This window comes from Syngnathus acus, chromosome 8 (genome assembly GCF_901709675.1).
Source record: "Syngnathus acus chromosome 8, fSynAcu1.2, whole genome shotgun sequence".
In the NCBI taxonomy this organism is placed as follows: domain Eukaryota; kingdom Metazoa; phylum Chordata; class Actinopteri; order Syngnathiformes; family Syngnathidae; genus Syngnathus; species Syngnathus acus.
In genome coordinates, this window is record NC_051093.1 from 7513769 (window position 1) to 7538928 (window position 25160).

The 25160-nt window shown below is 42.2% G+C and overlaps 3 protein-coding genes across 6 annotated transcripts; 2 read left to right on the forward strand and 1 right to left on the reverse strand.

Moving 5' to 3' along the window:
• The first annotated feature begins 3881 nt into the window (after positions 1–3881).
• Positions 3882–17294, forward strand: tcf20 (transcription factor 20). 3 transcript variants are annotated; one of them, XR_005098563.1, is made up of 7 exons: positions 3882–4464; positions 6203–14102; positions 14210–14303; positions 14482–14531; positions 14860–14915; positions 15574–15907; positions 16215–17294. XR_005098563.1 is itself a non-coding variant. In XM_037256926.1 (6 exons), the coding sequence occupies exons 2-5, from the start codon at positions 7230–7232 to the stop codon at positions 14917–14919; spliced, it is 7077 nt and encodes a 2358-aa protein (XP_037112821.1). In that variant the 5' UTR covers positions 3882–4464; positions 6203–7229; the 3' UTR covers positions 14920–14940; positions 15574–17294. The 3 variants fall into 3 exon arrangements, 2 of the variants coding, with proteins under 2 accessions (XP_037112821.1, XP_037112820.1); XM_037256926.1 differs by having other exon boundaries at positions 14860–14940; positions 15574–17294; XM_037256925.1 differs by having other exon boundaries at positions 15574–17294.
• Positions 17295–17473: 179 nt separating this feature from the next.
• On the forward strand, positions 17474–21245 carry LOC119125965 (germ cell-specific gene 1-like protein). Its single transcript, XM_037256928.1, has 6 exons — positions 17474–17922; positions 18443–18742; positions 19467–19514; positions 19596–19760; positions 19841–19952; positions 20207–21245. The coding sequence occupies exons 2-6, from the start codon at positions 18445–18447 to the stop codon at positions 20652–20654; spliced, it is 1071 nt and encodes a 356-aa protein (XP_037112823.1). The 5' UTR covers positions 17474–17922; positions 18443–18444; the 3' UTR covers positions 20655–21245.
• Positions 21041–24977, reverse strand: LOC119125966 (epithelial membrane protein 2-like). 2 transcript variants are annotated; one of them, XM_037256930.1, is made up of 5 exons: positions 24824–24977; positions 23482–23569; positions 22583–22691; positions 22117–22257; positions 21041–22043 (listed from the first exon to the last, which is right to left on the reverse strand). In XM_037256930.1, exons 1-5 carry the CDS (start codon positions 24886–24888, stop codon positions 21883–21885), a joined length of 564 nt encoding a protein of 187 aa, XP_037112825.1. In that variant the 5' UTR covers positions 24889–24977; the 3' UTR covers positions 21041–21882. The 2 variants fall into 2 exon arrangements, with proteins under 2 accessions (XP_037112825.1, XP_037112824.1); XM_037256929.1 differs by having other exon boundaries at positions 23482–23593; positions 24824–24886.
• Between the last annotated feature and the right edge of the window lie 183 nt (positions 24978–25160).

Here is a 25160-nt window from a genome sequence, read left to right on the forward strand (position 1 = left end):
AGTTGTTGTTTTGCGTGGTCCTCCTCACAAACAGCAAACAATACCTCTCGCCTTTGCGTTTTCACACTCACCATTTTTAAGCGCCGTTATTCTTTAACATCATTTGCTTAGTGTATCAAAGCAGCACATCCTCGATAACACCTCCAGTGAAATTCCCGTTAGCTAACACCGGACGGCACAAATTATCTGTTCTTTAACACGGAATGAGTCAGTGCTAACAATGCAGACAAAATGGCAGGTGTGAGGATGGACGAGAGGGTTGAATAATCAAAGATTAAGACCAAACAGCTCAACTTTTTTTCAAGGATAGAGCAGAGGGATACATGGCCGTAAAGAAACGGACAGATGGAGTGAGAGGACATCAGCAAAGTGTGAGAATGTGGCGACGATAAAAGACAGAATGTGAAAGGGATGTGTTGAGGGAGAAAGGGTTAACGTAGACAGTAGAGGAAGATGGTTGCCCTGGCAACAGCAGCAAGCGTTTTATTTTTATTTTGTAGACTCACACTTAAGGATATATTCAAATTCTATTATGCATTGGTACAAATCTCAGAGCTCATCAAGGCTTTTATGTAAGATTCAACACAATAACTTCAATTTGGTGAGCTGCTGTCAGCTTTCCCTTTTGCGAATCCACCTGACATTGATGGCAGCTCAGTGTTGCCGACAAAACCCTGTCACTCGTGTATCACTGTTGCGTATCCTCACATGACAGCCACCGTGGGAGTTGGGGGAGGAGGAGGACGACAGCATCCCGGGTCTGAGGTCAGCGCCACATTGCATGAGAAATATGTGAAAGCTTGTGTGCTTCAACTGTAAGCGTGTGTGGGCTAATTTGCACGACATGGTCACAATTATGCTCCATCGAATGCCATTATGTGCTTTGTCCTCACTCCTAAGACAATTCAGAACAATTGAAACTTTTTTACCACATCATGCAATTCATATTTGGAATCCCTGCAAAACCAGTGGCTGTCACCCGTGAAATCTGCGGCAGGACCCCTCACGCTACAAGTGTGCAGTGAAGGCTAGCATAGTTCACTTGATCCTGCCCTAATCCCGCCCCAATTGCATTGGTGCCTGTTGTAATAGTGACGGAGGTCAAGTCGGGCCAAGAGATGCCGGGGTAGAATCCAGTCATTCTGGAACCTGTCATGGAAAAGTCACAAGGACAAAAAGAGTGATTTTTTATTTATCTCAAACAAACATATAAATAAAAACGGTAGTAAAAAAGGTAATGATAATTGAAATGATTTGGATAACCGTGAAAGAAAGGATAGACGGGCTGTGGAGCCCATAAGACAAAGTATTTTAATAGGGCAATAACTCACTTTTACCCTCCACTTTCTATCACCACTGATTTGAAATATGATTTCAATCTGTCCCTTAGAGCCTCGGTTCCATGGATCAATCCTCCAACCCTGAGCCACCGCAACAGGAACCTCGTTTTAATGGTTACCTGGCACTCATCTTTTCAGGTTTGCTGCATTGGATGCTGATACCTCACCACCCTCTTCTCCGCCTCCTCCTCCTTTGACTCTTTCACACCCTCCCTCCATCCCTCCCGGTATCCGTAGTGATTGGAGGCAGGGTTCTGTGGTTGCTAGGATACGAGGCGAGTGTGGCAGAAAGACAGCCTTGGTCTGCTAGTTGAAAAAGCGAGGAGAAATTAGGCGAGACCGCCCCCTGCTGGTAGCCAACGTGTACTGAAATAATCCAACAGCGTTGCTGAGCTGCTGGGACATTAGGTGAGTGCGCCCCCTGTTGGTTACTGATATTAAAACCCGCATTCGCTGGAATTTAACGCCGAAGAAAATGTCACTATAATTTGTATTGATTATATACTTTATTGGATTTTTGTCAGTAACATTTCCATGTATAGACATATCTATTATCATTATTATTATTTCATTATTTTAAATTATTTTATTGTGATTTTGTACATAACATTATAAGCACTATGTAGTGGTACATGCTGCTGCCTTTTATGCAGCCAGTGCTGCTGTACGAGCAAAATAAAAACAATCCCAACAATATTAGAGACAGAATAAATACAGCTTGTGTTTTTGAAATTAGTTGATAATGGAAGTGGCTTGTCGGTGTACCCGTTGCTCAGTCATTTGACTTCAGGTGGTCGTCAAGGAAACTGCTAGAACATCTGCTGAGTGGCAAGTTGTTCATTCTAATTACATAAAAGTATAGAGAAAGGTATGAGCTGCAGTGTTGAAGGTTGTGTTTCTTTGACTGACATTAAAAAGTACAGAACATTTTATTTTTTTGCTCTTATGTAAATAGAAAAAAAATCCACTCTTCAACCACAAGCGGTTTGAAGCAAACTATAAAAATAACCCTATACTGCTCTTTTGTTGTCCTCCTGTGGGAGGGCTCTCTTGCGCAAAATTCCCATTCAAATGTGTCACAAAGCTGCTGAACAGCAAACCAGCATTATGCACAAAAACTCATTTTGTGCATGTTTTCACCACAATGAATTCACTTAAAGCTATTCCATCCACTTGATGCAAATGAATGCAAGTAAAGGTGACATTTCAAGTGGACACTTAGCTAAAGAACAAGAATCATTGATGGACTAGCCTTGGCCTATTTCCTCTATTAAAAACAAAACAGAAACTAGGGCCATTGTATTTGATCATTTTTTTGTGACCTTGCCAGTGATGGAGTGACTCTGTGTATCCCAGCAGGCATTGCTGTTGATTGGATAGGCCTGGCTGGCCGACTTACTGGTTCAGCGTATCAATGCACGGCGCATCTTTGCTTCTCAGCTCTTTCTCTTTCAGCTTGCTCGCACAACAAGTGCATTACCACATGTTGCACACATTTTGTTTGGTTGCAGGATTCTAGCTGAATGGTGGGTGTGTATTAAAATGTGCATGTGAGCTGCAAATGTCGGTTGCCTAAAAATTATCCACAGTTAAAGCACTGCGCTGCAGTTGCTATGGCAACTATGATAGAAATAGACGTCTGTCTGCAAGTGAAAGAAACGCATTGAACTGTTGTTAGGAAGAGGGAATTCAGCCTTGATTGATAGGTTAAGTGACCCTCGGAAGGTTAATTGTTTAAACGACCGTTCCCTGTTTGATTGTTGGATTTGTAAATGTGTTTGCATGTATATGTGGTTTGTATGTTCCATGGTGCAGTGTGTCGAGAGTTTTCAAAGTGTCAGACATCAAATCTGCTTTAGGAGAAAATAAAATGCCATTAACAATGCTGATATTATAAGCCAACTCTTTTAAGATGCTCAGATGCCCCCACAAGGGCATTTGACAGAATTACATTTTCAGATAGATAACTACAAATAAATAAATTAATTAATTAATAAATGAATAAAAGTTTTTGTATGTGGCCTGTGATTGGCTACCTTGAACTGTTGTGATTAATTAAATCATTATTTTTATTTAAAAAATAAATAAGAAAATCAAGAGGGTAGGTCTCCCTGGAAAAGCATTTGACATGTTTATTTTTTGAATGACTAAGTACTAAAATCATTAAGTTATTATTTATAAATGAACAAGAAAATCTCTTGCATAATGTTTTGAGTGCCAGCAAAATTGCAACTAATTGATTAATTAAGATGTCCATTATGTTGGATCAAAATTCATGAAAGATTAAGGTCCAATTAAAACAAAAGCTGCTTTTAGTAGAATAGGTCTATGTTCCAGCATTAATAAAACATAGTAACCAAAACAACACTGCAGTCTTACAGTCTATGCATCTTGTATCTATTGTAGACTGGACAAAGAAGAAAAATAACACAATAGATGAAAACAAGACGCACTTAGTCCAAATGATCTATTTTTTAATGGTAGAAATAGAGGAACATCTGAGCAATAACAAAAGACATGGAGGGATGTGATGTGGAAGATGAGGGGAGGGGGTGCAGGGAATGTGTGTGTTTTGTGTGCGAGAGTCAAGGCAGTCTCTGTTGCCAGAAAAGAAAAATAGTCTTGGAGGGAAATCAGCATGTGATGGAAGGTATGTAAATGCACTTCAGGGACGCAAAGTGACGTTAGACGCTTCGGAAGACCATCCAGAGGCTTCTGTGTTTCATTTTGTTTTAGTTGAAGATAGGTGCAATCACCTCAGCGGTGTGTGAAAAGAGAGGGAGAGGGGGGGGGGGCGGGTGTGTGTGTGGACCTCACCGCTGACGGGACCCACAGGCACCCTGATTGTGCCCCGCTCTCATCATTTCTGGAGGTGAGGACAAAAGGGAAAAAAGAGGGGGCAAATCGGAGGAGAGGCCCGGGATCCGACTGTCGTGACGGCTCACCCCCCCCACGCAGAAATTGGTCGCCGATGGTCGGGGTTTCCTACACCCAAAACGTCTGAGGGGGGAAAAAGCGGCGTAGCGTTCGACTCAAGACAGACTGGGGGTTTCCTGCCACAACAGCGGGATTGTCAAAAGGAGCCCTTCACTCCAAGCTGGGCCTTGTATTGCTACGTTTTCAGGTAAGTATGTGTGGAAGGTGTTAGCTAGCTTTCCCTGACCAACGTTAGCTCTTGAAAAACGCCAAGGAGAGTGATGCTAATTATCTCACGTCGCGTCTCTTGCTCGTTTTCTCCATAAACACTAGCTAAAACAGTTTATTACAGCACCGCTGAATTGTGAGAGGAGAAACATCTGCACCCAATCACCCATGTTTTCTAGCCAAACGCAGCATTTTAGCCTGCCGTGGCTATCGTTGTGTGTACGCTTCCAAATAACGCGCAAGAGCGTAATCAACCCTAATTAGCTGTCTTGCTAAGATGCTAACCACAGCTTGTAGCATTGCTAGCTCCCAATTGGCAGGGCATAAGCTAACGCCAACCTTACCAAGCTAAAAAGGCAGCACGACTAAGCTAATTGGAATGCGTAAAGCCTCTCTTTGGCTAATGCAGCTGCTAAAAAAAACAGCATAATGTTTGACCCAAAAGTGGTGCAGCAGTGCAAAAGCTTATGTTGTTACTGACATGCTTGTCATGTCTGGCTGACATTACAACAGGGTGTTTTTTTTTTCCATTTGTTGGTCGTGCTCAGTGAGCTACTGTGATTAATTAGTACTCAAGATACAAGGGTGGAGATCAATGGAATCCCTCCAACTGCACAGATGTTTCTCTAAATCAGACTCCAGTGGCATGCTTGAAGGCACAACTGCCCGATACAGGCACTGTTTGTTTTTCCTGTATCTGCTCATCACTGGGTTTTTTGTGTTTACTCATTTTTAATGTATTGTTAAAGAAAGTGACAGTCAGGGAAATGGTGTCACTTACATTAATAGTGTAATTACAATGAGTTGCTTAATGGCGTACTTTACAAAACACAATTGTGCAAATGTGTTAAAGGGCAATTAAGCATTGTGTTGGTTAAAAAAAAAAAGAGACAATGCAAGCTTGACACTTGAGGCAATTATGGGTCCTGGCCCCATAAAAAAGGTGCAATCCCGCAAGTTGTGAGCCATTATAATTAAAAGAAGTTAACACACAATAAAGTTTACATTTAGTGACACCATAATGAGGCCTGGCTTCATGAAGTTGTTTATTTTAGCAGTTGCAATGGTGGCAGTATTATGTGGTGATGAATGTTAGTTTATATCCATAGTTGCTTGCTCCCACTGCTCACCAAACCTCTATCAGTCAATAGGAAATGCTAAGGCATGACTTTGGTCCAATTCCTGTAAATACTGTCAAAGTCCATGAGAAAATCCTAATTTTCCTAAATGTCTATAAAGGCGGAGTAAATTCTTTGTATATATTTATTTGATCAAATTTGTGCAAATCTTGTATCTAATCTTATGTTTATACTGCATACACAGAGGAGTTGCTTAATTAGTAATTCTCTGACAGTGTCAATCAAAACTCAGCATTGTTAGCTTTGGTAATGAAGAACCATTTGATGCAGCTTTTTGCAATGTAAGTGGTAATAATAATGTTGCTGTTTATGTTTGTCATCAGAGTATACTGTCCTGCTTGTGTTTTCATTTACTCTTCAGCAAAATTATTCTAATCCTGTTCATATTTGAAAAATAAAATAATGAATATATTATATAATTTGACATATCTTGTATACATAATTTAAATCCTATAATATAATGTTCATGGTATGCTTACGTTTAAATGTGTATTAGTTCTCATATGATGGTAATACTTATATTATATTTAGTTTTGCCCCTCACATGCTGACTTTGATATTTATCTTTTGTATCTGCAGACTTCTAATCTTCTGGTCAGCAGCTGCTGGAAAATGAATTCATCTGCATGGAGTTACTGAGGAACAAACGACAACTGGAGTTTGAAAGAACTGAACTTGAAGTGGAATAAATGGATTACCTTCCTTTTGGGAAATAAGTTGCCATGGAGCTGGGTAGAATTAAATGATGGTTGACAGACAATAACAAAGGTAAGACGGCTAAATGCTGAAGTACCAGGAGAGCATCAAGAGGAATCTATGCCCAGAAATAATGAAATAAGAGGGACCAAAGACTTAGAACCCAGATGAATACATGCAGTGAGAGACAAAAAAAGCCAAACAAAAAATGATATCAAATGAGAATGACCAAGAAAGACAAAGAGCTAAAGTGTCTCACTGCATCTAAGAGTGGATGAGCATATCAATGGAGTTCTGGAAAGTGTTTTGTAAAAGTCTCTTTTCAAATCTTTTTGACTCCAATCCACCAAGACGTTTTTGGTTCACATCCTGGCAAAATTAACACATATTAACAGAAGAAGAAAAAAACAATCTTGTCAGAATTCCGTCTCAATGGAACAAATATTTTTTGCGCAATTGCAATTTTATCTTTCCATCACCTTTATCCTCAAACAGCTATGTTTACCCAAGCTGTTGTGGTACAGCATCTGCAAGTGAGACTTTTGAAGTTGCCTTACATAGTGACGTGTTAGCCGTCCATATCATATTCTTGATGCCAAACTGCTAAGGAATTAACGACACATTTTACAACCCACTGTGATGTGAGCCTTTTAATGTGGAAACGACCATATACCAATGCCACGTTGAAGTGAGAACATTTTTACTTTTTGATACAACCATCATCTGTTGGGTACTTATATCCCCAGTGATTCAGTGTTCTAGTGGATTCAACAAAGCATTTAATTTAAAAAAAAAAATATTCTGCTCTCTTCTGCATCCATGGTACCTGCTTTCAGCACTTCACTCAGATGCGGGTGGCATTTTGCCACAGACACCAGTGTTGTGTTTCTTTAAGTAAAAAGGACAAAACATGCAGAATTTTTCTAATAGCCCCACCCCCCATTCTCTCCCGCCGGGCTTTAGCATGAGGGGTGGAGGTGGACCTCTATATCCCCCACAAACTGCAGACCCCCAGGTCTCCCCAAGGATGACAGAAGATTATGCAGCGATGCAACAGCAGAGCCTACATCGAGGCCATCCGCACTCCAATCAAGCCAGCCCCATGCTTGCTTACAATGCTCGAAACAGAGGCATTGTAGAACCGCCGCCCACACAGGGTAACCTTCACAGCAGCAGTAACAACCCTTACAGGAAGGAGACAATGGATTATTATTTTTCGTTGGCCGGGAAGGACAAAGCCCGAAGAGGTCTGGTCTACGGAGCAGGATTCGCTTACCCTAATCTTGATGGACACATACCTCCCCAGTACAGACATTCTGGCGCTGGATCTGTATTATCATCTGGGATCATGTCACAGTATTCAGTCGATTATGGGCCCGGCACTGGGTCAGGTGGAGGATCTGGAGCATTCTCTCCTCATCAATACAACATGAGCCAGAACGCTGCAATGCAGGCCATGCCAGCTTCTCTGAGCCGCCAACATGGACAAACGTTCTCTCCAGTCCACCATGGACTGCAGCATCGGAGTTACCCAAGCTCTGGGCATAGACTGACCCCTCAATACCCACAGTACTCCCCGCAGGCTGGTGCGTCCACGGGGTCATCGGGAATGTACAGCCCCCCTCCGCAGAGATATGTCGATGGGACTGCCAACACTACTTTTGATCCCAAAGTCAACAGTTCTCACAGTGTCAACTCAAGTGCAAACTCTGCCTCTGGTGATAACAATACGGGGCCAGTGGAGAGTGTTCACCAGCGGTACCATGCATCAAACTACGCTGGGTATATTTCACAGATGCAAACACTTCACAAGGAAGGCACACTGCAGCATTGTAACACACAGCACAATTTAGGTGTGGGCTATGACAACCCTGTGAAGACGCAACACCAAGGCCCAACTCCTGGCTCAGTATACGGTAAACATCACCAAGGCTCTACCCCGAGTATGCCACCTTCAACATCTCAAGAAATAGCCAAATCCCCACTGCATTCTCAACAAAGTCAGATGAACCAAAACCTCAGTCCAATTTCAAACCCGTCCCCAGCTGCCTCAGCAGTACACTCCCCCAGCTGTAGCTCCACTCCTTCCCCTTTGATGGGTGTTTCCGAAACCTACGTCAACCCCTCTGGTCCTTCCCACCCTTCGTCTACTGTCCATACCAGCAGTCATGGTCATCGATTAATACGGGCTGCGTCACAGTTAAGTCCAACGCCCAACTCAAACAGTAGCATCAGTAGTTGTGGTAGCAGTGGCGCTCACAAAGCTCATAGCATCAGTACTGTTGGAGTAAACAGTGTCCCGCCAACAAGCTGCAACAAAACCGTTCTTGGTTCAGTGCCCCGAGAGGAAAGCCCATCTGTTTATTCATCACCGCCTGTTGGGAAAATGCACGATACAGGACTAAATAGTCTAAACGCCTTGAGCTCCCAGGTAGCTAATTTACCAAACACCATTCAACACATGCTTCGGACTGACAATGTGCTGTCACAGAAGAAGGGCAAAGACGGTGGACCGGTGCAACAAGCAACACACAGTGTTCCCCCATTGCAACCAAGGAGTAGAAATGCAAGTGCAGCGTCAAGTACCGGCACAGTTAAAGATGGATCTGTTCTCGGAATTGCTGAAACTGCTGCTTTAGAAACTGTTGCCAATGAAGACTCTTCCTATCTGTCAGCTGAGACCAAGATAGAGCAAGAGGATCATTTAATAGAGGGCTCACATACAAGAGTGAGGCGGATGAGTGGTGCAAGCAGTGGATCGGAACCCATTTTTTATCATCCCCCTCACAGTCAAACCCAGCCACCACCTGGAAAAGCATTAAATGCTAAAACATTGATTTGTAAGTCATCACCAAAAGAAATGGTCTCAAAAGGAAACGCTCGCACCGCTTCTACATTAGCATCAGATGCTGACCCAAATTCACATTCAAAATCTCCTATTCCCTCATCCACCTCTTGTATTATTCCTCCCGCCCAACCAAACCGTGTCTCACATCCCAGTTTATTAAATAGTAACTCAAAAGGTGGCCATAAAAAGAGCGTCGAAATAAAAAATGAACAGATCAAAATCGAACACGAAGACGGGGTTGAGAAAATGGAAAAAGGTAATAGCCAAATGGTTCGAGATGGAGAAATCAGCACAAAGCATGGACAGGACAAAGAAAATTTGCTGCACACCGCTTCTACGGCGCATGACGAGAATGAACAAAAACCCGCGTCTGAGGAGCAGCTAAGCGTTGGTGTGATTGTTTCAGCCCGTTCAGAGGGAAGTCAGATTGAAAAAAGCAAGCAACCTCAAGACACCTGTTTGAAGGAGAAACAATCCTATTTGAAAGAATCAATGAATAATAATGGAGAGGAAGGTACTGACTTAAGTCGATACTCCACCCAGCATCCAAAATCAAATACTGAACAGGCCCACAATCTCAACCAGTTTGGATCTCACAAGTATGGTTTTGTAGAGTCAACATATGGCTCTGATTTGTCAATGATGAAGAAAGGAAGGACTGGTCCAGCAAGTGTAATGGAATCAAGTTCCAGAAACTATCAACAATCGCACTCTGCTTATAGTACTGAGCATTCAAAAGAATCAAGTTCTCTAATGGAGGCATTCGGGAAGAAAGGCCAAGCATCGAAAGGTCAAGAGGACATTTCTCAAATCCAACAATTCCCTAGTCTCTTACAAGAGGTTCTTCAGGGCTATAATTTAGATCGACGTTACGGAAGACCAGAACAGGCATTTCCTGCACATCTCCAAGTTCAACAACAGTTTCAAACGAGATACCCATACGCTATGACAGAAAACACCAGGATGATGGAAGGTGGAGCCACTGACAATTTGTCCCTAATGGGCACTAGTGGAAAGCCCCAACATCCGAATCATCGACTTGGAAGTAAAAGCAATTTTGCAGCAGGTCTTCAATCTTCAATTAAGACGGATGTTTCCAATCCCAAGATACTGCAAAATACTACAAAAAAAGAAATGGATTTGTCTGAAGATCATTTACCACGAGACTCTGACGCACAGCCAAGCCAACCAAAACATATCAATTTAGCTGACTATTCTCTTCCACAAAGAAAAACATTACCCAATATGTCTGCTTCATCTTCTGCCGTACAAGAGCTCCTTTTGCAAGAACCCGAGCCGCTCAAAGGGTGTACCGGTCAAGCGGATTCTCAGAAATCAGAACGTCGCTCCGTCATCTGCGATGTGTCACCAAATAGACGGGGCACACCAGAGAGGGACAGGGAAAGTAGCAGGGAGCGAGAGAAAAACCAGAGTGCAGCCTCTGTGATTCAGCAGCCATTTTCCTCTCCAGCATCAGCCACTGACCTGAGTAAAAAGGACATTTTAGAGAAAAAAGTGTTAAAGATTGAAACGGCACCCAAAGAGATTGGTCCCAATCCCGATTGTCACGGCAGTAGTGGAACAAATGAGAGCGATATGGAATATTCTTCCAAATATGCGCATTCATCCATTGTGCTTAATTCTGACCCTTACAGGCACCTGCCGCCCCATTCTCTGAGCACAAATCCTTTAGCATCACCATCAAGACATCAGTCATATCTTCACGGTGTGGATTTAGCAACAAGCAACCCCAACAATTTCCCAGGTTATCGCTTCGGAGATGCAAGAGAAAGCAATATACCTCGTGGCCACTCTCATTTTCCTTCTCATCATCCATACCATCATTTATCACCCCAGGCTCAAACTACAAACAAGCTTCAAATGTATCCTCATCCTCGTGGGCCTTTCCAGCATCCACATGAACTAAACGACTGGGTGAAAGCAATGAATAGATCCGCTAAGGACATGATGATGTTGCCCGTTTCTTCCCCAGGACGACATAAAGTCAGTCAATCGGAGCACAGGCAGATGATGGTCCCTCAAGCAGACATTCATAGTGATCAACATGCAACCAAAACATTGCTACATCAACAAAGCGGGTTTTATGACATGAAAATGTGGGAGTCCACACCCCCAGGCAGAGATGCTGTTAGAATGACTGAAACGGATTCCTGCTACAGGACACAGGGACTTCCTCCACCATCATCTGTTCCTGCAGGTTCACAAGGCACTCCTTCGAAGGCTCCAGCAGAGCTTGAGGAAACTAAACGACCCTGCCTTCCTCCTCCGTGCAACTCATCCAAACCTCAAACTGACCTAAGTTCTCCTCAACCACAGGTGCAGCGCCAAACTAAATCTGGAGGTCCTGGAGAGACAAATCCTCTCATATTGAGAAGGAGAGTGCGTTCTTTTATCTCTCCCATTCCTGCCAAAAGGTTACTGCAGGATGCATCTCAACAGAGAGCTGCCACCAATTCAAACGCTGCTGGGGCGCACTCGGAATCAAACCATCGCAATGATGACGAATCCTCCTCTTCGGATATGCCGCGCCTCTCTTCCCCTTTGCCTGGTGAGAATACCTTTCCTAAATCTCTTTCTCCATCAAGTGGAATTACAAAAGCCTTGCCTCCAAAGAAAGGACGTGGTTTGAAACTAGAGGCGATCGTTCAGAAAATATCACCAAGTGTTTCAAAGCCTGCTGGCCATGTTGATGATGGAACAAATCATTACCCGGGCTTTACAAATGCAACGATCCCAGCGTTTAGTGACCCACAGGACCAAGACATGATCAATTTTCCAAGAGTTGCAGGAGGAGATGATGGTTATATTGAAGACACTCACTCACTAAATGACATGATGCCCTTCAGAGGTGTAGATGAGACTGGCCCGTTGCCACTGTCTGGCTACACATGCAATCCGCAAACACAAACTCATAAACAAAAAGACTTTGACTTTGGCTTAGGAGCTGCTGTGGTGTCAGCGTCCGGTGACAAGGAGGACTTTGCACTGCTCGGACCGTTACCCCCTCCTCCACCACTTCCACGTCCAGTCCAGGGTTCTCCGCCTCCGTCTTCATCTGCCCTGTCAGACATTCAACATTTCACCAATACTTACCAGCAGCTTGAGACAAGAAGAGGAGAACAATCTGCTGCAAACCTTCTTCGACAGAAACTTCAAGAATCTGGCATGGGATTTGATGATTACGCCGGCAGTGATTACTATAGCGCTACCTCGCCCCATCATAGCCAGTCTCAAGGACATGTTCTGAGCAGACACCAGATGTCCTCTCCTCGGCCAAATCTGTCGACACAAGATTGTAAGACTCCAGACAGCGCTGTGCCTAAAGGCTATTTTCCATCTGGCAAAAAGAAGGGCAGACCTGTTGGAAGTGTCAATAAACAGAAACGTGTCCAAAGCCAAGGCCAACCACAGGTCCAGTCTCAAGCCCAGACCATGAATCAGAATTCTCAGCCGCCACCAACTCCCGTTCCAGATGCCCTTACAATACCTGACACAGTTCAAACCACAACCAGCACAGCCACCTCCATCTTGGAAAACAAAAGCACTCCTCCTCTGATGCCACCCATTTTAACACAGGAAATAAAAGTGGATGTCGACAGCGAGCCAATTCAACCTGAGATCGAAGTCAAACCCGTGAGACGGCGGCGCAAAGGTATGAAAGATGAAGACGTCTCACCGGAAAGAAGAGGACGTCAAAGAATGAGAAGAGGAGGGCCGCCGTCATCACAATCAGCCGCTAGAGATAACCCAGAAACGCCGCTAGGGGCAAAAGGCTCTAACAGCATAAATCGAGGATTCCCGGATCCAAATCTCAAAGGCCTGTTTGTTCCACACATTCATGTGGAGAACAAAATACCAGAGATCGGGTCAGTCTGCACGATCGTAAACGCCGAGGATGACAAATCGAAAGGAGAGCGTAGTGCGATCGGAGGGAAAACAGGTGGAAGTGCAACTGATTCTCTACCAACCTCAACTCTTTACTCACAGTTATCAAAAAGAGAATCGGAAGCGAGGGAGACGGACCAGGTGGAAACCACGCTTCAGTCAGGAAAAGCACTTCCGTCATCTGGCTATGTTGTTTCTGGACCTGCTGTTACAGAATCCAAACACTCCGGCCGCCAGCTTTGCTGTCTCTGTCAAAAATGGGCCAACTACAAACACCTCGGAGATCTTTACGGTCCCTACTATCCCGCCGAATATGCCGCAAAGCTCCCCAAAAACCAGCCCCAGCTTAGACAATGTCATACGACCGCAACCAAAACTGGACCAAATCCACAAATTGTCTCAAATGCTTTAGATACTTTGCAGAACTTACAAAGACATGTTCCGTTGCCCAGACCTGTGGCTACAACTAACTGCACCGTAAACTTGGATTCCAATCTTGCATCTCTTTGCGCCACATTAAGACCTCCTCCCTTATCTTTTAGAGAAGATCTGATTGGCGAGTCTAGTACCCTTACCTCTTCCTACACTGCCAATAAAACCCCGTCTTTATCCTGGGACCTGAACTTTGATATCATACCGATTCCAGAACTTAAAAGAGAGCCAGACTTTGACACGGAGCAGCAGCAGTTCCCCATACAGCCACCAGAGCAACCGGCGGAGGAAGCCCAACAACGACCACAACACCGAAAGCTAACCTCGCATCCACGTTTCAAACGGAGGCACAAATCCAGTGAGGACTCCCCCAGAATGGTGCCATCCAACAGTAAGGCTTCACTCCCCTTCCAACCTCCGCCGCCAGCTTTGGACTCCTTGGGACCATTGGCACAACTCGCCCAGTTGCCTCAGATGCCTATGGACCCAGAAGAGTTGTGGGTTCATGAGGCGTGCATCGTGTGGACCAGTGGAGTATACCTTGTCAATGGGAGACTTTACGGCCTGCAGGAGGCGCTCGATGGTGCCAGGGAAACAGTAAGTACTGTAAACACGTGATCTGTTTAAATTTGTTTATCGCCGCAGTTTCTAAGAAAGCTGCTTCGTGGTCGCTGCTCATGAACATTCCTGCTTTTGTGTCTCAGAGCTGTTCATACTGCGAGATGATCGGCTCCACCCTGGGTTGCTACAGTAAAGGCTGTATACGTCGTTATCATTATATTTGTGCCATTGAAACAGGTGAGCAAAAGGCTAAAAAAAACGGACTCGGCAAAAATAAATCAAATTAATTAATCATGTTCAGAATAGTTATAGTAATTTTGTTCAAGGTTATTTTTGCTAAACCTGGCACAACTGGTATTCTTAAAAGATTAATTCAACATGTTTTGTCTTCATATTTTTTTCTTCTCCCTTCCAGATTGTTCCCTCAATGAAGATAACTTCTCACTGCGGTGTCCGAAGCACAAGGTAAAACAGCGAAAGGCAATTTTAATATTAAATGAAATTTCATATCTGTTTCAGATGAGTGCTGTGGATTATGAAGAATATTTTATGTCTGGATGTTTCTATTTTTTAGATCTATCAAGATATAGTATTTTTCCTTTAAAATATATTGACATGTTCTCATGTTTTCTCTATTTATAAAATGCGGTTTAAATAGAAAATACAATCATGTAAAATATAAGAACTTGCTCTGACTTTTAGCTTTTTGGTTGAGAGAGAGGAAGACAAGCTAGTCAACATTATTTCATACGTTTACTTATTGAACTTTTTCGTCAACTGTTCCCACCCTCAGGTTACCCAGAACCTCCGGCCCGTCAAGTCAGTGTACCTGGAGCAGTCTGAGAGAGGGTGAGACTTATTCAGCATGGAATCTGTAAGTCGTCCTCAACATCATGTTGTTCGACAACTTGCTCAAAGGAATCCTTTATTATTGGTCTCATTTGTCATTATGTCATCATTTTGCCATTCAGGATCATTATTTCATTTGTCAGTTATATTTTATCTTTTTTTTTTTTTTTTTACCTCCTAGTAGCGATTTGATTATTATGGTCTCAAGGTTGCTCTTCCAGGTGGGAAGCTATGAATAGCTGTTGCCAAGGCAGCCAGCATCTTGTCGCTTCCTTATTCTTATCTGGAGCCATAACTACTTGGGCACATTTATTTATTTTTTTATATCATCACCTCCCTTTGAAATACTAATCCCAGTTCCAATGAATGATTACAATTTGTAAGTCCTTTTTTAAATCTATACCAGTATTTAATTGAATGCGCCACGATGTTCAAACTGACAGATTTGTTTAAATTTTTTGTGTGTTTGTTTGCAAATATTCACTCATTTTGAATTTGATACCTGCAACCCATTCCAGAAAAAAAAAAAAAATGGCACAGGGGTATGTTTGCCAGCGACATACACCACCGTTCCGGATTTTCATCGAAATTGTGGTTTGCAACAAAATGCATAATTCTGTGATATTTGTACAGCAATGTTTTTTCTTCTTGTGTTCAGGTTTGGACAAGAGTCAGCTAAGAGTTGAGACTTGTTGTGATAAACGACTTGCACAAGGCCAAGCAACAAAAGGGAATGTACAATTTCAACGTGAATCAGCATCATTTCCATTCAAGACTTTAAAGAAAAGCCGCTATTATTGCTTTTTTACTTGAAAGACAAAAAAAACACGCAGCGTAGACGAACAAAGCGGAAGGAGAAAAACTTTTCAAAAGAAAACACTAACGGAGGTCAAAGTGGAATGGATTGACAGCGGAACAAATGAACTTTTCAGTCGAGAACAAAAGAAGCAAATTTCTTCTCTGGGCTTACTTTGATTTCCTTACCAAACCCTGTAAGTGTTAAATCCTTGTTTATCATCACATTTTTTTTGTCTGGGATTTTTTTGGGATCGATTTAAGGAAGCCTGTTGGGAGAAAACAGGGTGTCAAACTAAGAAAAGACAAATTGGGATTTTCTCTTGCAAATACTATTTTATCTCATGGTATCAAGATGAAGAATTCATAGTTTAGCCCTCATTCTTATTTTTGTATCCTCAACAGTATTTACCCATGATGATGAAATGGATGTATCTCACTTAATATTCAGTCAGAACGTTAATTGGCTGCTTTTTCCCCCCCTTCTTTCTTTCATTCCCGGAGAGGAAGGAGCCAAATTGATGTCCTGGAATGTCAGGGTCGAGTTTGCCACAAAGACATTTATTGCCTTGGAGAACGGACATTTGTTGCCTTTCAATGTAGTGTAAGTGTGTGTGTGCGCGTGTGTGTGTGTGCGTGTGTGTGTGCATGAGAAAGAGAAAGTGCTATACCATTCTGGTCCTTTTTGAAAAGTGTTCTTATTTTTCATCATGAGCTTTTTACGGTACAGCAAGTATTCCTGAAAAATCAGATGGACACAGTCTTATTTTTGGGAATGTTCCTAATGTGCACGGAGAAGGTTAAACGAAGGACCAATGTCCAGGCCATGTGGAGCGGGACTAAGATGAAGGACATTGAGCACTTGTCCGGAGTTGGGGAACTGTGTGCTGGACGCTTATATAGGAATTGGGAATTAAACAACATGAGGATCTGATGGAAAGCTTGTGATTGGCCAGTTGGCTGCACGGGCCAATGGGGACCAAGCAAGTAGTTTTGCAGCGGTAGCACAGCAGGAGATTGAGAATCCATTCAAAAGACGCAATCGCCATCCGATTTTAAACTGTAAGTCGTACATGGTGTTGTCCTGATCATTTTTTATTGTTATTCTTGTTTAAAAAAAAAAAAAAAAAAGCTAAAAGATGGCAGTCACACTATCAGAACCATGTATCACAAAAAAATTGTCCATATGTATATGAATTATGAATACACTTAAATGCTTCAACTATGCTCTTTTTCCTGGAATATGTTTTATTCTATTCTAGGGAATATCCATGCACAATTGTTATTTTTAAATATTTTGAAAGGGGTGCGAGAATCTCCGAATGTTCTGAGCTTCTGTTTCCGTGCCAGTGTTATATTTAGCCCAACAATGCTCGCAAGTATTTGTGAATGCAACTTCCCCATAAGTTTGTTCCATTTTTCAGAACCAAACGAGTTGTCAGTGATTCAACAGCGCCTCTGCAAAGTCACCGCTGAGTAGTTTACGCCATTTTGCTTCTATTGCTTCAAAATGCAATGAATCAACTGGCAATTCTGCACACAATTCTAAAGGATTTAACCAATAAATAGATGATGCCACCCCTTGTGAAATTAGCTGTTTCTATTTATTTTCCTTTTATGTTGATTTCAGTGTTTATCATCTCGCAAAAGATTCCACGCCCAGGTATTAGCATTTTATTTCCATACGTAACGTATTCGGTAAGGGGCATGAAGTGCACTATGTTTTTTTTAACCTGTACTCTATTTTTATTTTTTTCCTGTAAAGCCACCTAGTCACTGTTTTACTCTGAGTATGAATTTTCTATCCTCTGCTTTTCAACCCAAATATTTAGGGTGGAATGAGTGCAGGAATCCATTGGGGCTCAGAAAACATGATGGCAGTGAAAAGCAATGTTCATATAATTCTCTTTTTGCCATGTTTTCATCACGTCAAGGTCATGCTAAAGTTCATATCAAAACAGGGGAAGGAGACCACACATGGGTCAGGCGGCGGTGATGATGAATTGGAGTGAAAATGAATGGAATAGCCAAAATGAAAACAGATGGAAAAGAGTTGTCTGTTTTGGATTAATATGGATTAAAGAAGACGAGTGTGTGTGTGTGTGAGTCTGAACGCAGGCCTCGTCATTTGGCACTCCTCCTCACTATGTGATGAGCGAAGACTGAAAGTGGAGCGGCGATGAGAAACTAACCCGTAGAGACGCTGCAGACGGTGAGTGCATTTTTTTCTTATTTTTAATTGAATGTTTTTATTCATATATGTTATGTCAAATTAAACCTGGTGGAGAATTGGATATTTTCTCTCCAACTAATTACCAGATGTTTGCTATTTTTCCGTCAAGGTTTTCCCATATCATCCAAGACTTGAAATTATTTCTATATTTTTGTTAAACGTAGCATCGTGTATAATTTGTGGCACACCAAACTCAACCCACATCCCAAATTTGACCTTACTTTTGCACTTTTTGTAATAACACAGAAGGGAACGTATTGATGCTTTTGGAAAAAATTCTGTAACAATGATTTATAACTACACTGCGTAGCTTTAGATCATTTAAATTCATTTAACATAATGCAAAAATATCTGCAACCATCCATAGACAGGCTAAGAAATAACATCTGTGTGTGGTAAGCCTTTTAAGCAACTGAACACAAAAGGTGGAGCAACACATATAGACAGACAACAAACCTCAGGCATATATTCCTTCTGGTAAAAGTGTTTCTTCACACAGGTATGATGGCTTTCCTTCAGCAAATGCGTTCCCCCGAGCTCTCCTTCATCCAGACTGTCGTGTCTCTCTTCCTGGCTGCCATGGCGCTCACGTCCTCCAACTGGTGTGTGGGTAAACAGAAGGTACCCAAACCTCTGTGTTCACCCATCAAGCATAGCAAATGCATCCCAGTTCCCGGTGTGTCCAACTCGTCCAGCATCCAGTTCTCCTGGGAGACGGGAGACGACCGCTTTGTCTTCCCCGTCTTTCACACGGGTCTGTTTGTCACTTGCGAGGAGAACATCTACACGGACGCGTGGGGTGAGCGTTCAAAGCACAACACACGAACAGTGAAAGAAGTGAAGTGGCGAAAATAACAGATCAGCTCTATTTACTGAATTCCAATATTTGAGTGATAAAATGTAATGAAATTTTTTTCCTCCCTTTTGTATATTTGATTCTTTTTGATGTATCTAATTTGCCCAAGGCCTTCAAAATCAATAGCGATAGCTGATATAAATTAAATTATAGTCACAATGTGACCAATCAGATTTCAGATTTGCTTTCTGGCCTTAAACAATAACAAAAAAAACTGTTAAAATTATCAATCCATGCTGTAGACGTTGGATTTACTGTGATTGCCAAGGTGTCAGATGAGGATTCACACAAACAGGTAGTGAAAACAACAAATTGGGTCATACGGGGAACGGAAATCCAAGGTGATAATAGGGACTGAGCTCCTGGTCTGTGTAAATTAGAATTCGTGTGTGTGTGGGCTCAGCCTAAAGGGGATTATCTCAAGTGTGTGTTTTGCTTGTGGAGATTTAGTCTTTAGCAGTATGGCTCAATCATGGATCAGAAATCCAGAGAGCAAAAGGTCAGTAGTATACGCAAACAGGGGCTGAATATCATCGGAGTTCTTATAAGCTGATGTGAAATCATGTCTGACCTCAGAAACATATTTTCCAGACTACTAATTGTCCACTTCCAAATTGGATGAATGACTTCACGGCTTTCCGCTGTACTATAAAACTTTCTATTCCAGAGGAGAAGTGTCGAGGGTTCTACACTTTGACTCCGAGATCTGAAAAAGGTGACTTGAAACCACATTGTAAATTGTTTGCAAATATGTTTTGATGATTTTTTTTTCCTTCTTCTTCTCACGTTGCCTCAGCCATGATGTGGCTGTCGTTGTCCATGGAGCTGATGTACGTGGCTCTGCTGTTCATCAGCTGCATCCTGCTGTCCGTGCAGTTGTGCATCAGGGCCTGGTGCCCGTCCACTCAACGCTGGGGCCAACTGCTTAACGCCTTTGCTGCTGTCTTCACAGTTTTGGGAGGTGCAAAATTGCTTTATTCACAATTTGATATCTGCGATATTCTGTGGAATGTCCTCAGTTTTTTTCCATGATTCTTCCAGGTTTGCTCGGAATGGTGGGTCACATGATGTTCATGCAGGTGTTTCAGACTACAGTGTCCATGGGTCCAGAAGACTTCAAGCCTCACAGTTACGGCTATTCTTGGGCATTTTAGTAAGTCCTCTACACACAGAAAGATTTTTAAAATAAATAAAAATAAAAAAGATACCGGCCGGCATGGAAAGTCTGACACACTGATAGTTGCTGTTTTAGAAGCTACGGAAATTTGAACACAAATGGTGGAGCAACACATTGTGGTCATAATAATACTCACAGGCATATATTGTTTATCCTCGATAAAAACTAATATTGTCCAAGTAAAATGAAAGTTTTAAAAGTTAACACGGTTCCATTTGTGTCTTTTTCAGTGTGGCCTGGTTCGCCTTCACTGTCTGCATGTCAGCTGGCGTGTCCACCCTAAACAACTATACAAAAAATGTCCTGATGGTGGGAGCCCGACTTAACTCCAGCCTCAACCCTTTCAACTTTGTGGGACTCCTGCCCCCGGCACCTTATTTCTCCACACCCAACTCTGGCATGGGCCATGCTTTTCACCAATCCAATGCGCCAATCTCTCATTTGTCCCCTTACTACGATCAACCACCGACCAAGTCACCGCCGCCCGGTAAGCCGTCCCTTTGTATTCCTCTAACTCACTCTGTGTCCTTTCCTCCTCCGTCTTCTCACCTTGCGTCTCCTTTGCATCGCTCGTCCCTCCCATCTCCATCTCACTTACCTAGATCATCTCCTGTTGCCCATAGACAGGAGAACATAGTTCCCCTTTACACACCTCAGGAATACTATGGCCCTCTTTGAACTCTTATGGTACAGTTCATTCGGCCGGATGTGAACAGTTCTAGAACTCAGGTGGGAATCAAGTCTGGTTCCAAATTGGATGTTTTTGCTCCATGCTGTTTTGATGAGTACACCAAAGTTTTATTCCTGCGAAAACCTTTTCTGTGATGTCATTTGCCTTTTTTTTTTTTTTTTTACCATGCAAAGAAGAATAACCAGGTGGGAAATGGACTTAACAAGCCTATTAACCGATTCATAACAGAGAAAAAAAACATAGCTCTGAAAGCATTTATTATGCACTTGGGTGAAATGGAAGTACTTTTAATGACAGGATATAACCAGCCAAAGCCCAAGGATGGAAAGGATAATGATCTATTAGAACAAAACCCACAAATTACAAGCATTGGTCGGGAATCTCTTTTTATTATCGTAAAAATAATCATCCATGATGACAAACAACAAAACAGAACAGCATTAGATATACAAAGCATAACAGGAAACATATTTACATTTAATTATGTAAAGGCAGTGTCAATTCCTAAGTCAGCAATATGACATTTAGAAGGTGAAAATTATTCTTACCATAGTAAAATTTATCATTTAAAAAAAAAATTCCGAAAGCATTCAATTCAAAAGATCATTTAGAACGGACTTATATAACTGAAAGATTTGTATCTTTGAACATATGACTGTTAAACTCTTTCTAATATTAAATAATTTCTAAACAAGCACACATCATTGTTTACTGGAAAATATATTGGCATCAAGTCATCCTTAAATCTACCAACATGTCATTTTGGACCGATGCCATCGTCATAGGGCAGCACCAGAATGAATTTTAGTAACACTTATCACAAAGAAAGCTCATATAAAATATATGAATTTAACTTGATAAACTTACAATAAAATAATGGGGGGAAAAAACCTTAAAAAATTATAGACGCACCCCCTTTTTTTTTTTTTAAATCCACTTCTATCCATATTTAAAATTACGTACATTTTAACTGTTAAATCCTTTTTTTGTTACAGAAATTGATGCTGGCTCTTACTTTCTTTTTGCATCATATGCACATTTGTGGAAGTAATATTCCACAGCAATACAACTTAAATTGGTTGTGCCTCTATTCTCCTGCCATTGTGGAATGTTGCAATCTGCTATTGCTCAGTAACTAAAGATCAGGTTTTTTGCTAAAACAATCAATCCACCCTAACCATTTTGGTTGGATGGGTTTTGTTTCTGGTGTTCTTCTCATGCTGTCTTCTTGCGTAGCACAAAATAAGTGATGGCGGAGATAAACGTGAGCGCAAAGGCGATCCATGCTAGGATATAGCAGTGACCATAAGAACCGATACTCTCATCCAGATGGAAACGATCTGTGTAGATGGAGGCGGCGATCATGATGCAGAGACCTGAGAAGGAGGCGGAATTATTTGTTTTTTGTTCTCGCACGACAAAGAAAGTACTATCCGAGAACAAACTTACAGGCAAGGATTTGGAAAACGCCAGAGATGGTGAACCTCTGTCCTTTGTTCAAAGTGAAGAGCTGAGCTGCAAAGACGAAGATTCCCAGGATGGAGAATATACAGGCTAGCACTGAGGTAGCTTGCACTGCCTGGAGATAGTCTGTAGGGGGAGTCAGAAAAAGCAATACCTGTTCAAATGTGCAATCTAATGCTTTGGTCTTGAAAAAAATATGTATGGCTTAAAAATTAAAAATATCTGTCGAATGACTAACGCGTGGCAAATGTTTGACGCAGGCCAAAGTTGAATTCATTTGACTAAATGCAAGGCCAATGAGGTTAAAATATTTGACGCTGCTGATTTGCACACTCGGGCTGAGCCAGGACTTTTAGAATTGGAAAGTAGCGTGTGTGTGCCGAAGAACAGGTTTCCCCTCTAGCTAATGCTGATTTGTGTGTGTGTGTGTGTGTGTGTGTGTGTATCTTACCCTGTGGGTAGTGTGAGCCTGTCGGAAGGTCGGTGGCGTTCCATTCTCCATTCACTAATACCCACCGGAACCACACATCAGTGGATATGGTTTCAGTCACCCACCAAGCCTGAGGAAAATTGTAGAAACAATTTGATTGTCTAATATAAAAATAGTTGCACCGTGACCAAGTTGTAACTCAATTGACTCACTATCAAATCAAGATTTGCCATTGAAATGAATTGAAGTGACTTTAATCCGTTCCAGCTTCCAACTTTTCAGTGTGTGTTTGTTTTTGGTCATGAAGAAATAGCACTGTGTCAAGTCACAACAACAACCCTGGTGTGACGTGTGCCTTTCAAAGGGCTCGGTCGGCTTTGGGATGATGTCAGCGAGTGTTCGGGTGTGGTTTGGGCCTTCAGTAGCCATTGGCTGCTGTTCTCATTGTGTATCTACATGTTTGACTTTTTCTCCTATTTCAGCAAAAATATTATCGTCACAGTCGCTTGTCCTTGAAAATTGCGTGATCAAGTGTTTACTCCTTGTGTTCAGACGTGCTTGGAATCAAAAATCCAAGTACGGAATGTGTCGGCCAGTGTGGCATTCCGCAAGTCTCTGTGTGGCACGTAGCGCTCCAACAATGTCACATATTTGTGCGTGAATGACGAGTATGTGCAGGTCGTCTGCCTCAAGTGTCAGCTACAATTTAGAAGCAATAAGAGGAAGACGCCACGCGTGCTTCACTCTCATCATGAGATGTCAACTATAGGAAAGCATCGCCAATCAATCACTCGTCAGAGCTTCTTTTTGCTGTCGTCAAAACATACCAATGCAGTCATGTCTGCTATGGTTTGGCGTGTCTTTAAGCATTACGGCTATGACGAAGGTGTGTGTGCGCAGGTACGTAAGAGCGCACTTACATTATCGATGGTTGCCACCAGGAGTAGAATAATGGCAATGATATGCAGGGCAAAGATGGCAGCGAGGAGAATCAGCATGATGGCGGTGCTGCGTGAGACAAGGACAGAGAAGCTGGTGAAAAAGCAGTAGTGCGACTTTTTCAACTGAATATGTCACCAAACGCTTTAAAAGTCAAATATGGCTGCTGAACGTGAGCCAGTAATGTCAACCCGCGAGAAAAGCACACGCCCATCTTCATAAAAACACACGTGACCCGAGCGAGCGAGCGAGCGAGTCCCAAGTGCTGGCTCGCGCTCATCTCTTTGGTTTTTCCAACTTCTAATTACTTTTGAGTTATATCCAAAGGGTGAGAGTGTTTAGATGTGAGGAGTGAATACAACAAACTAAATCTTGACTATACTTGAGGAAACTTTGAGTGGCGGGAAGATGAGTTTGGACTTGCCTGCTGACGCCTGCAAGAAACCTGCCACTCCTTAAAATAACTGTAAAGAATATTCCCCCCCCCCCCCTCTTTGTGTGACTGGGCCTAAACTTATCCTTCCTCTAGTTTGAATTTCTGCAGAGAAATACTCACACCCCTAGCACAAAACCACATCAGAACATTTCAAATCCATTCAAGTCGCCTTGTAGTGTGTATCAAAATGAACGAGGTGGCCCCACCCTGACTGAGTCCTTTGATCAAATATTTAATGAGGGTTTTATTTTCTACATACAAATTCATATGACATTTCAATATATTTTTTACAGACTGGGTGTGAAGTATGGAAGAGTCACATCTGGAATGTGCTGCTTCTTTCCACAGTAAAAAAAAAAAAAAAAAAAAAGGGAGTGGTCAAGGGTTGGGCCGAGTCTCTTTGCCTCACGCACTCACGCACACCGCCAAGAACGCTAATGCAGACGCCGAAACACGTGTTCACGCCCGACTCATCTACATCGATGTGTCCCCACCTTTTATCTGCCTACAGTGAAATGAAAGATTGTGTCGTCAAATATTTGTCTTGTATAATCTCTGCCTGAGGCGATAGGCGTACAAATACATTTTCTGTCAGAGGGTAATATTTTCAACCATTACTGAAATAGGATATAAAAGACTTGGAAAGAAAAGAAGTTGGCTACTCAACATGGAAAAGTACACCCAATAAATTTTCTTTTACACTTTCAACAAAAACACATAACTTTAAAACAAATGTTCCAAAACCTGACTCCAAAAATAGAAGAGTTAAACAAAACCTCCCAAATTAACATTATTTAAAAGACACCAAAAAAAAAACCACCAACTACTCATAACCAACAATTTAATAAGAATTGTTTCCAGTTTATAAATAGAAATCTTCAACTTACTGTTTGATGGCTGTCTGTCTGTCTCGAACAGTATTTTCAGACTCAGCCTGGCAAAGTACAAACATGAGAGACTACCCGTCCGCCTGCTTTAGCCCCGCCTTCTTTTTTAAGTCCACACCCCTCTTTGCCTCCCCTCCTATGACTCAAAAACTAATATACTCTATTTTACTTCGGCTAGCCCACCCCAAGTTTCTACTCGTCCACCACACACTCCCACAACTCCCCACCGCCCGCCCAGCTTCTCTCCCCCCACACACATATACACACACACACACATATACACACTCTTATACAACATACTTTCCTCCTTTTTGGTGTCTCCTGACTTTGTCACTCA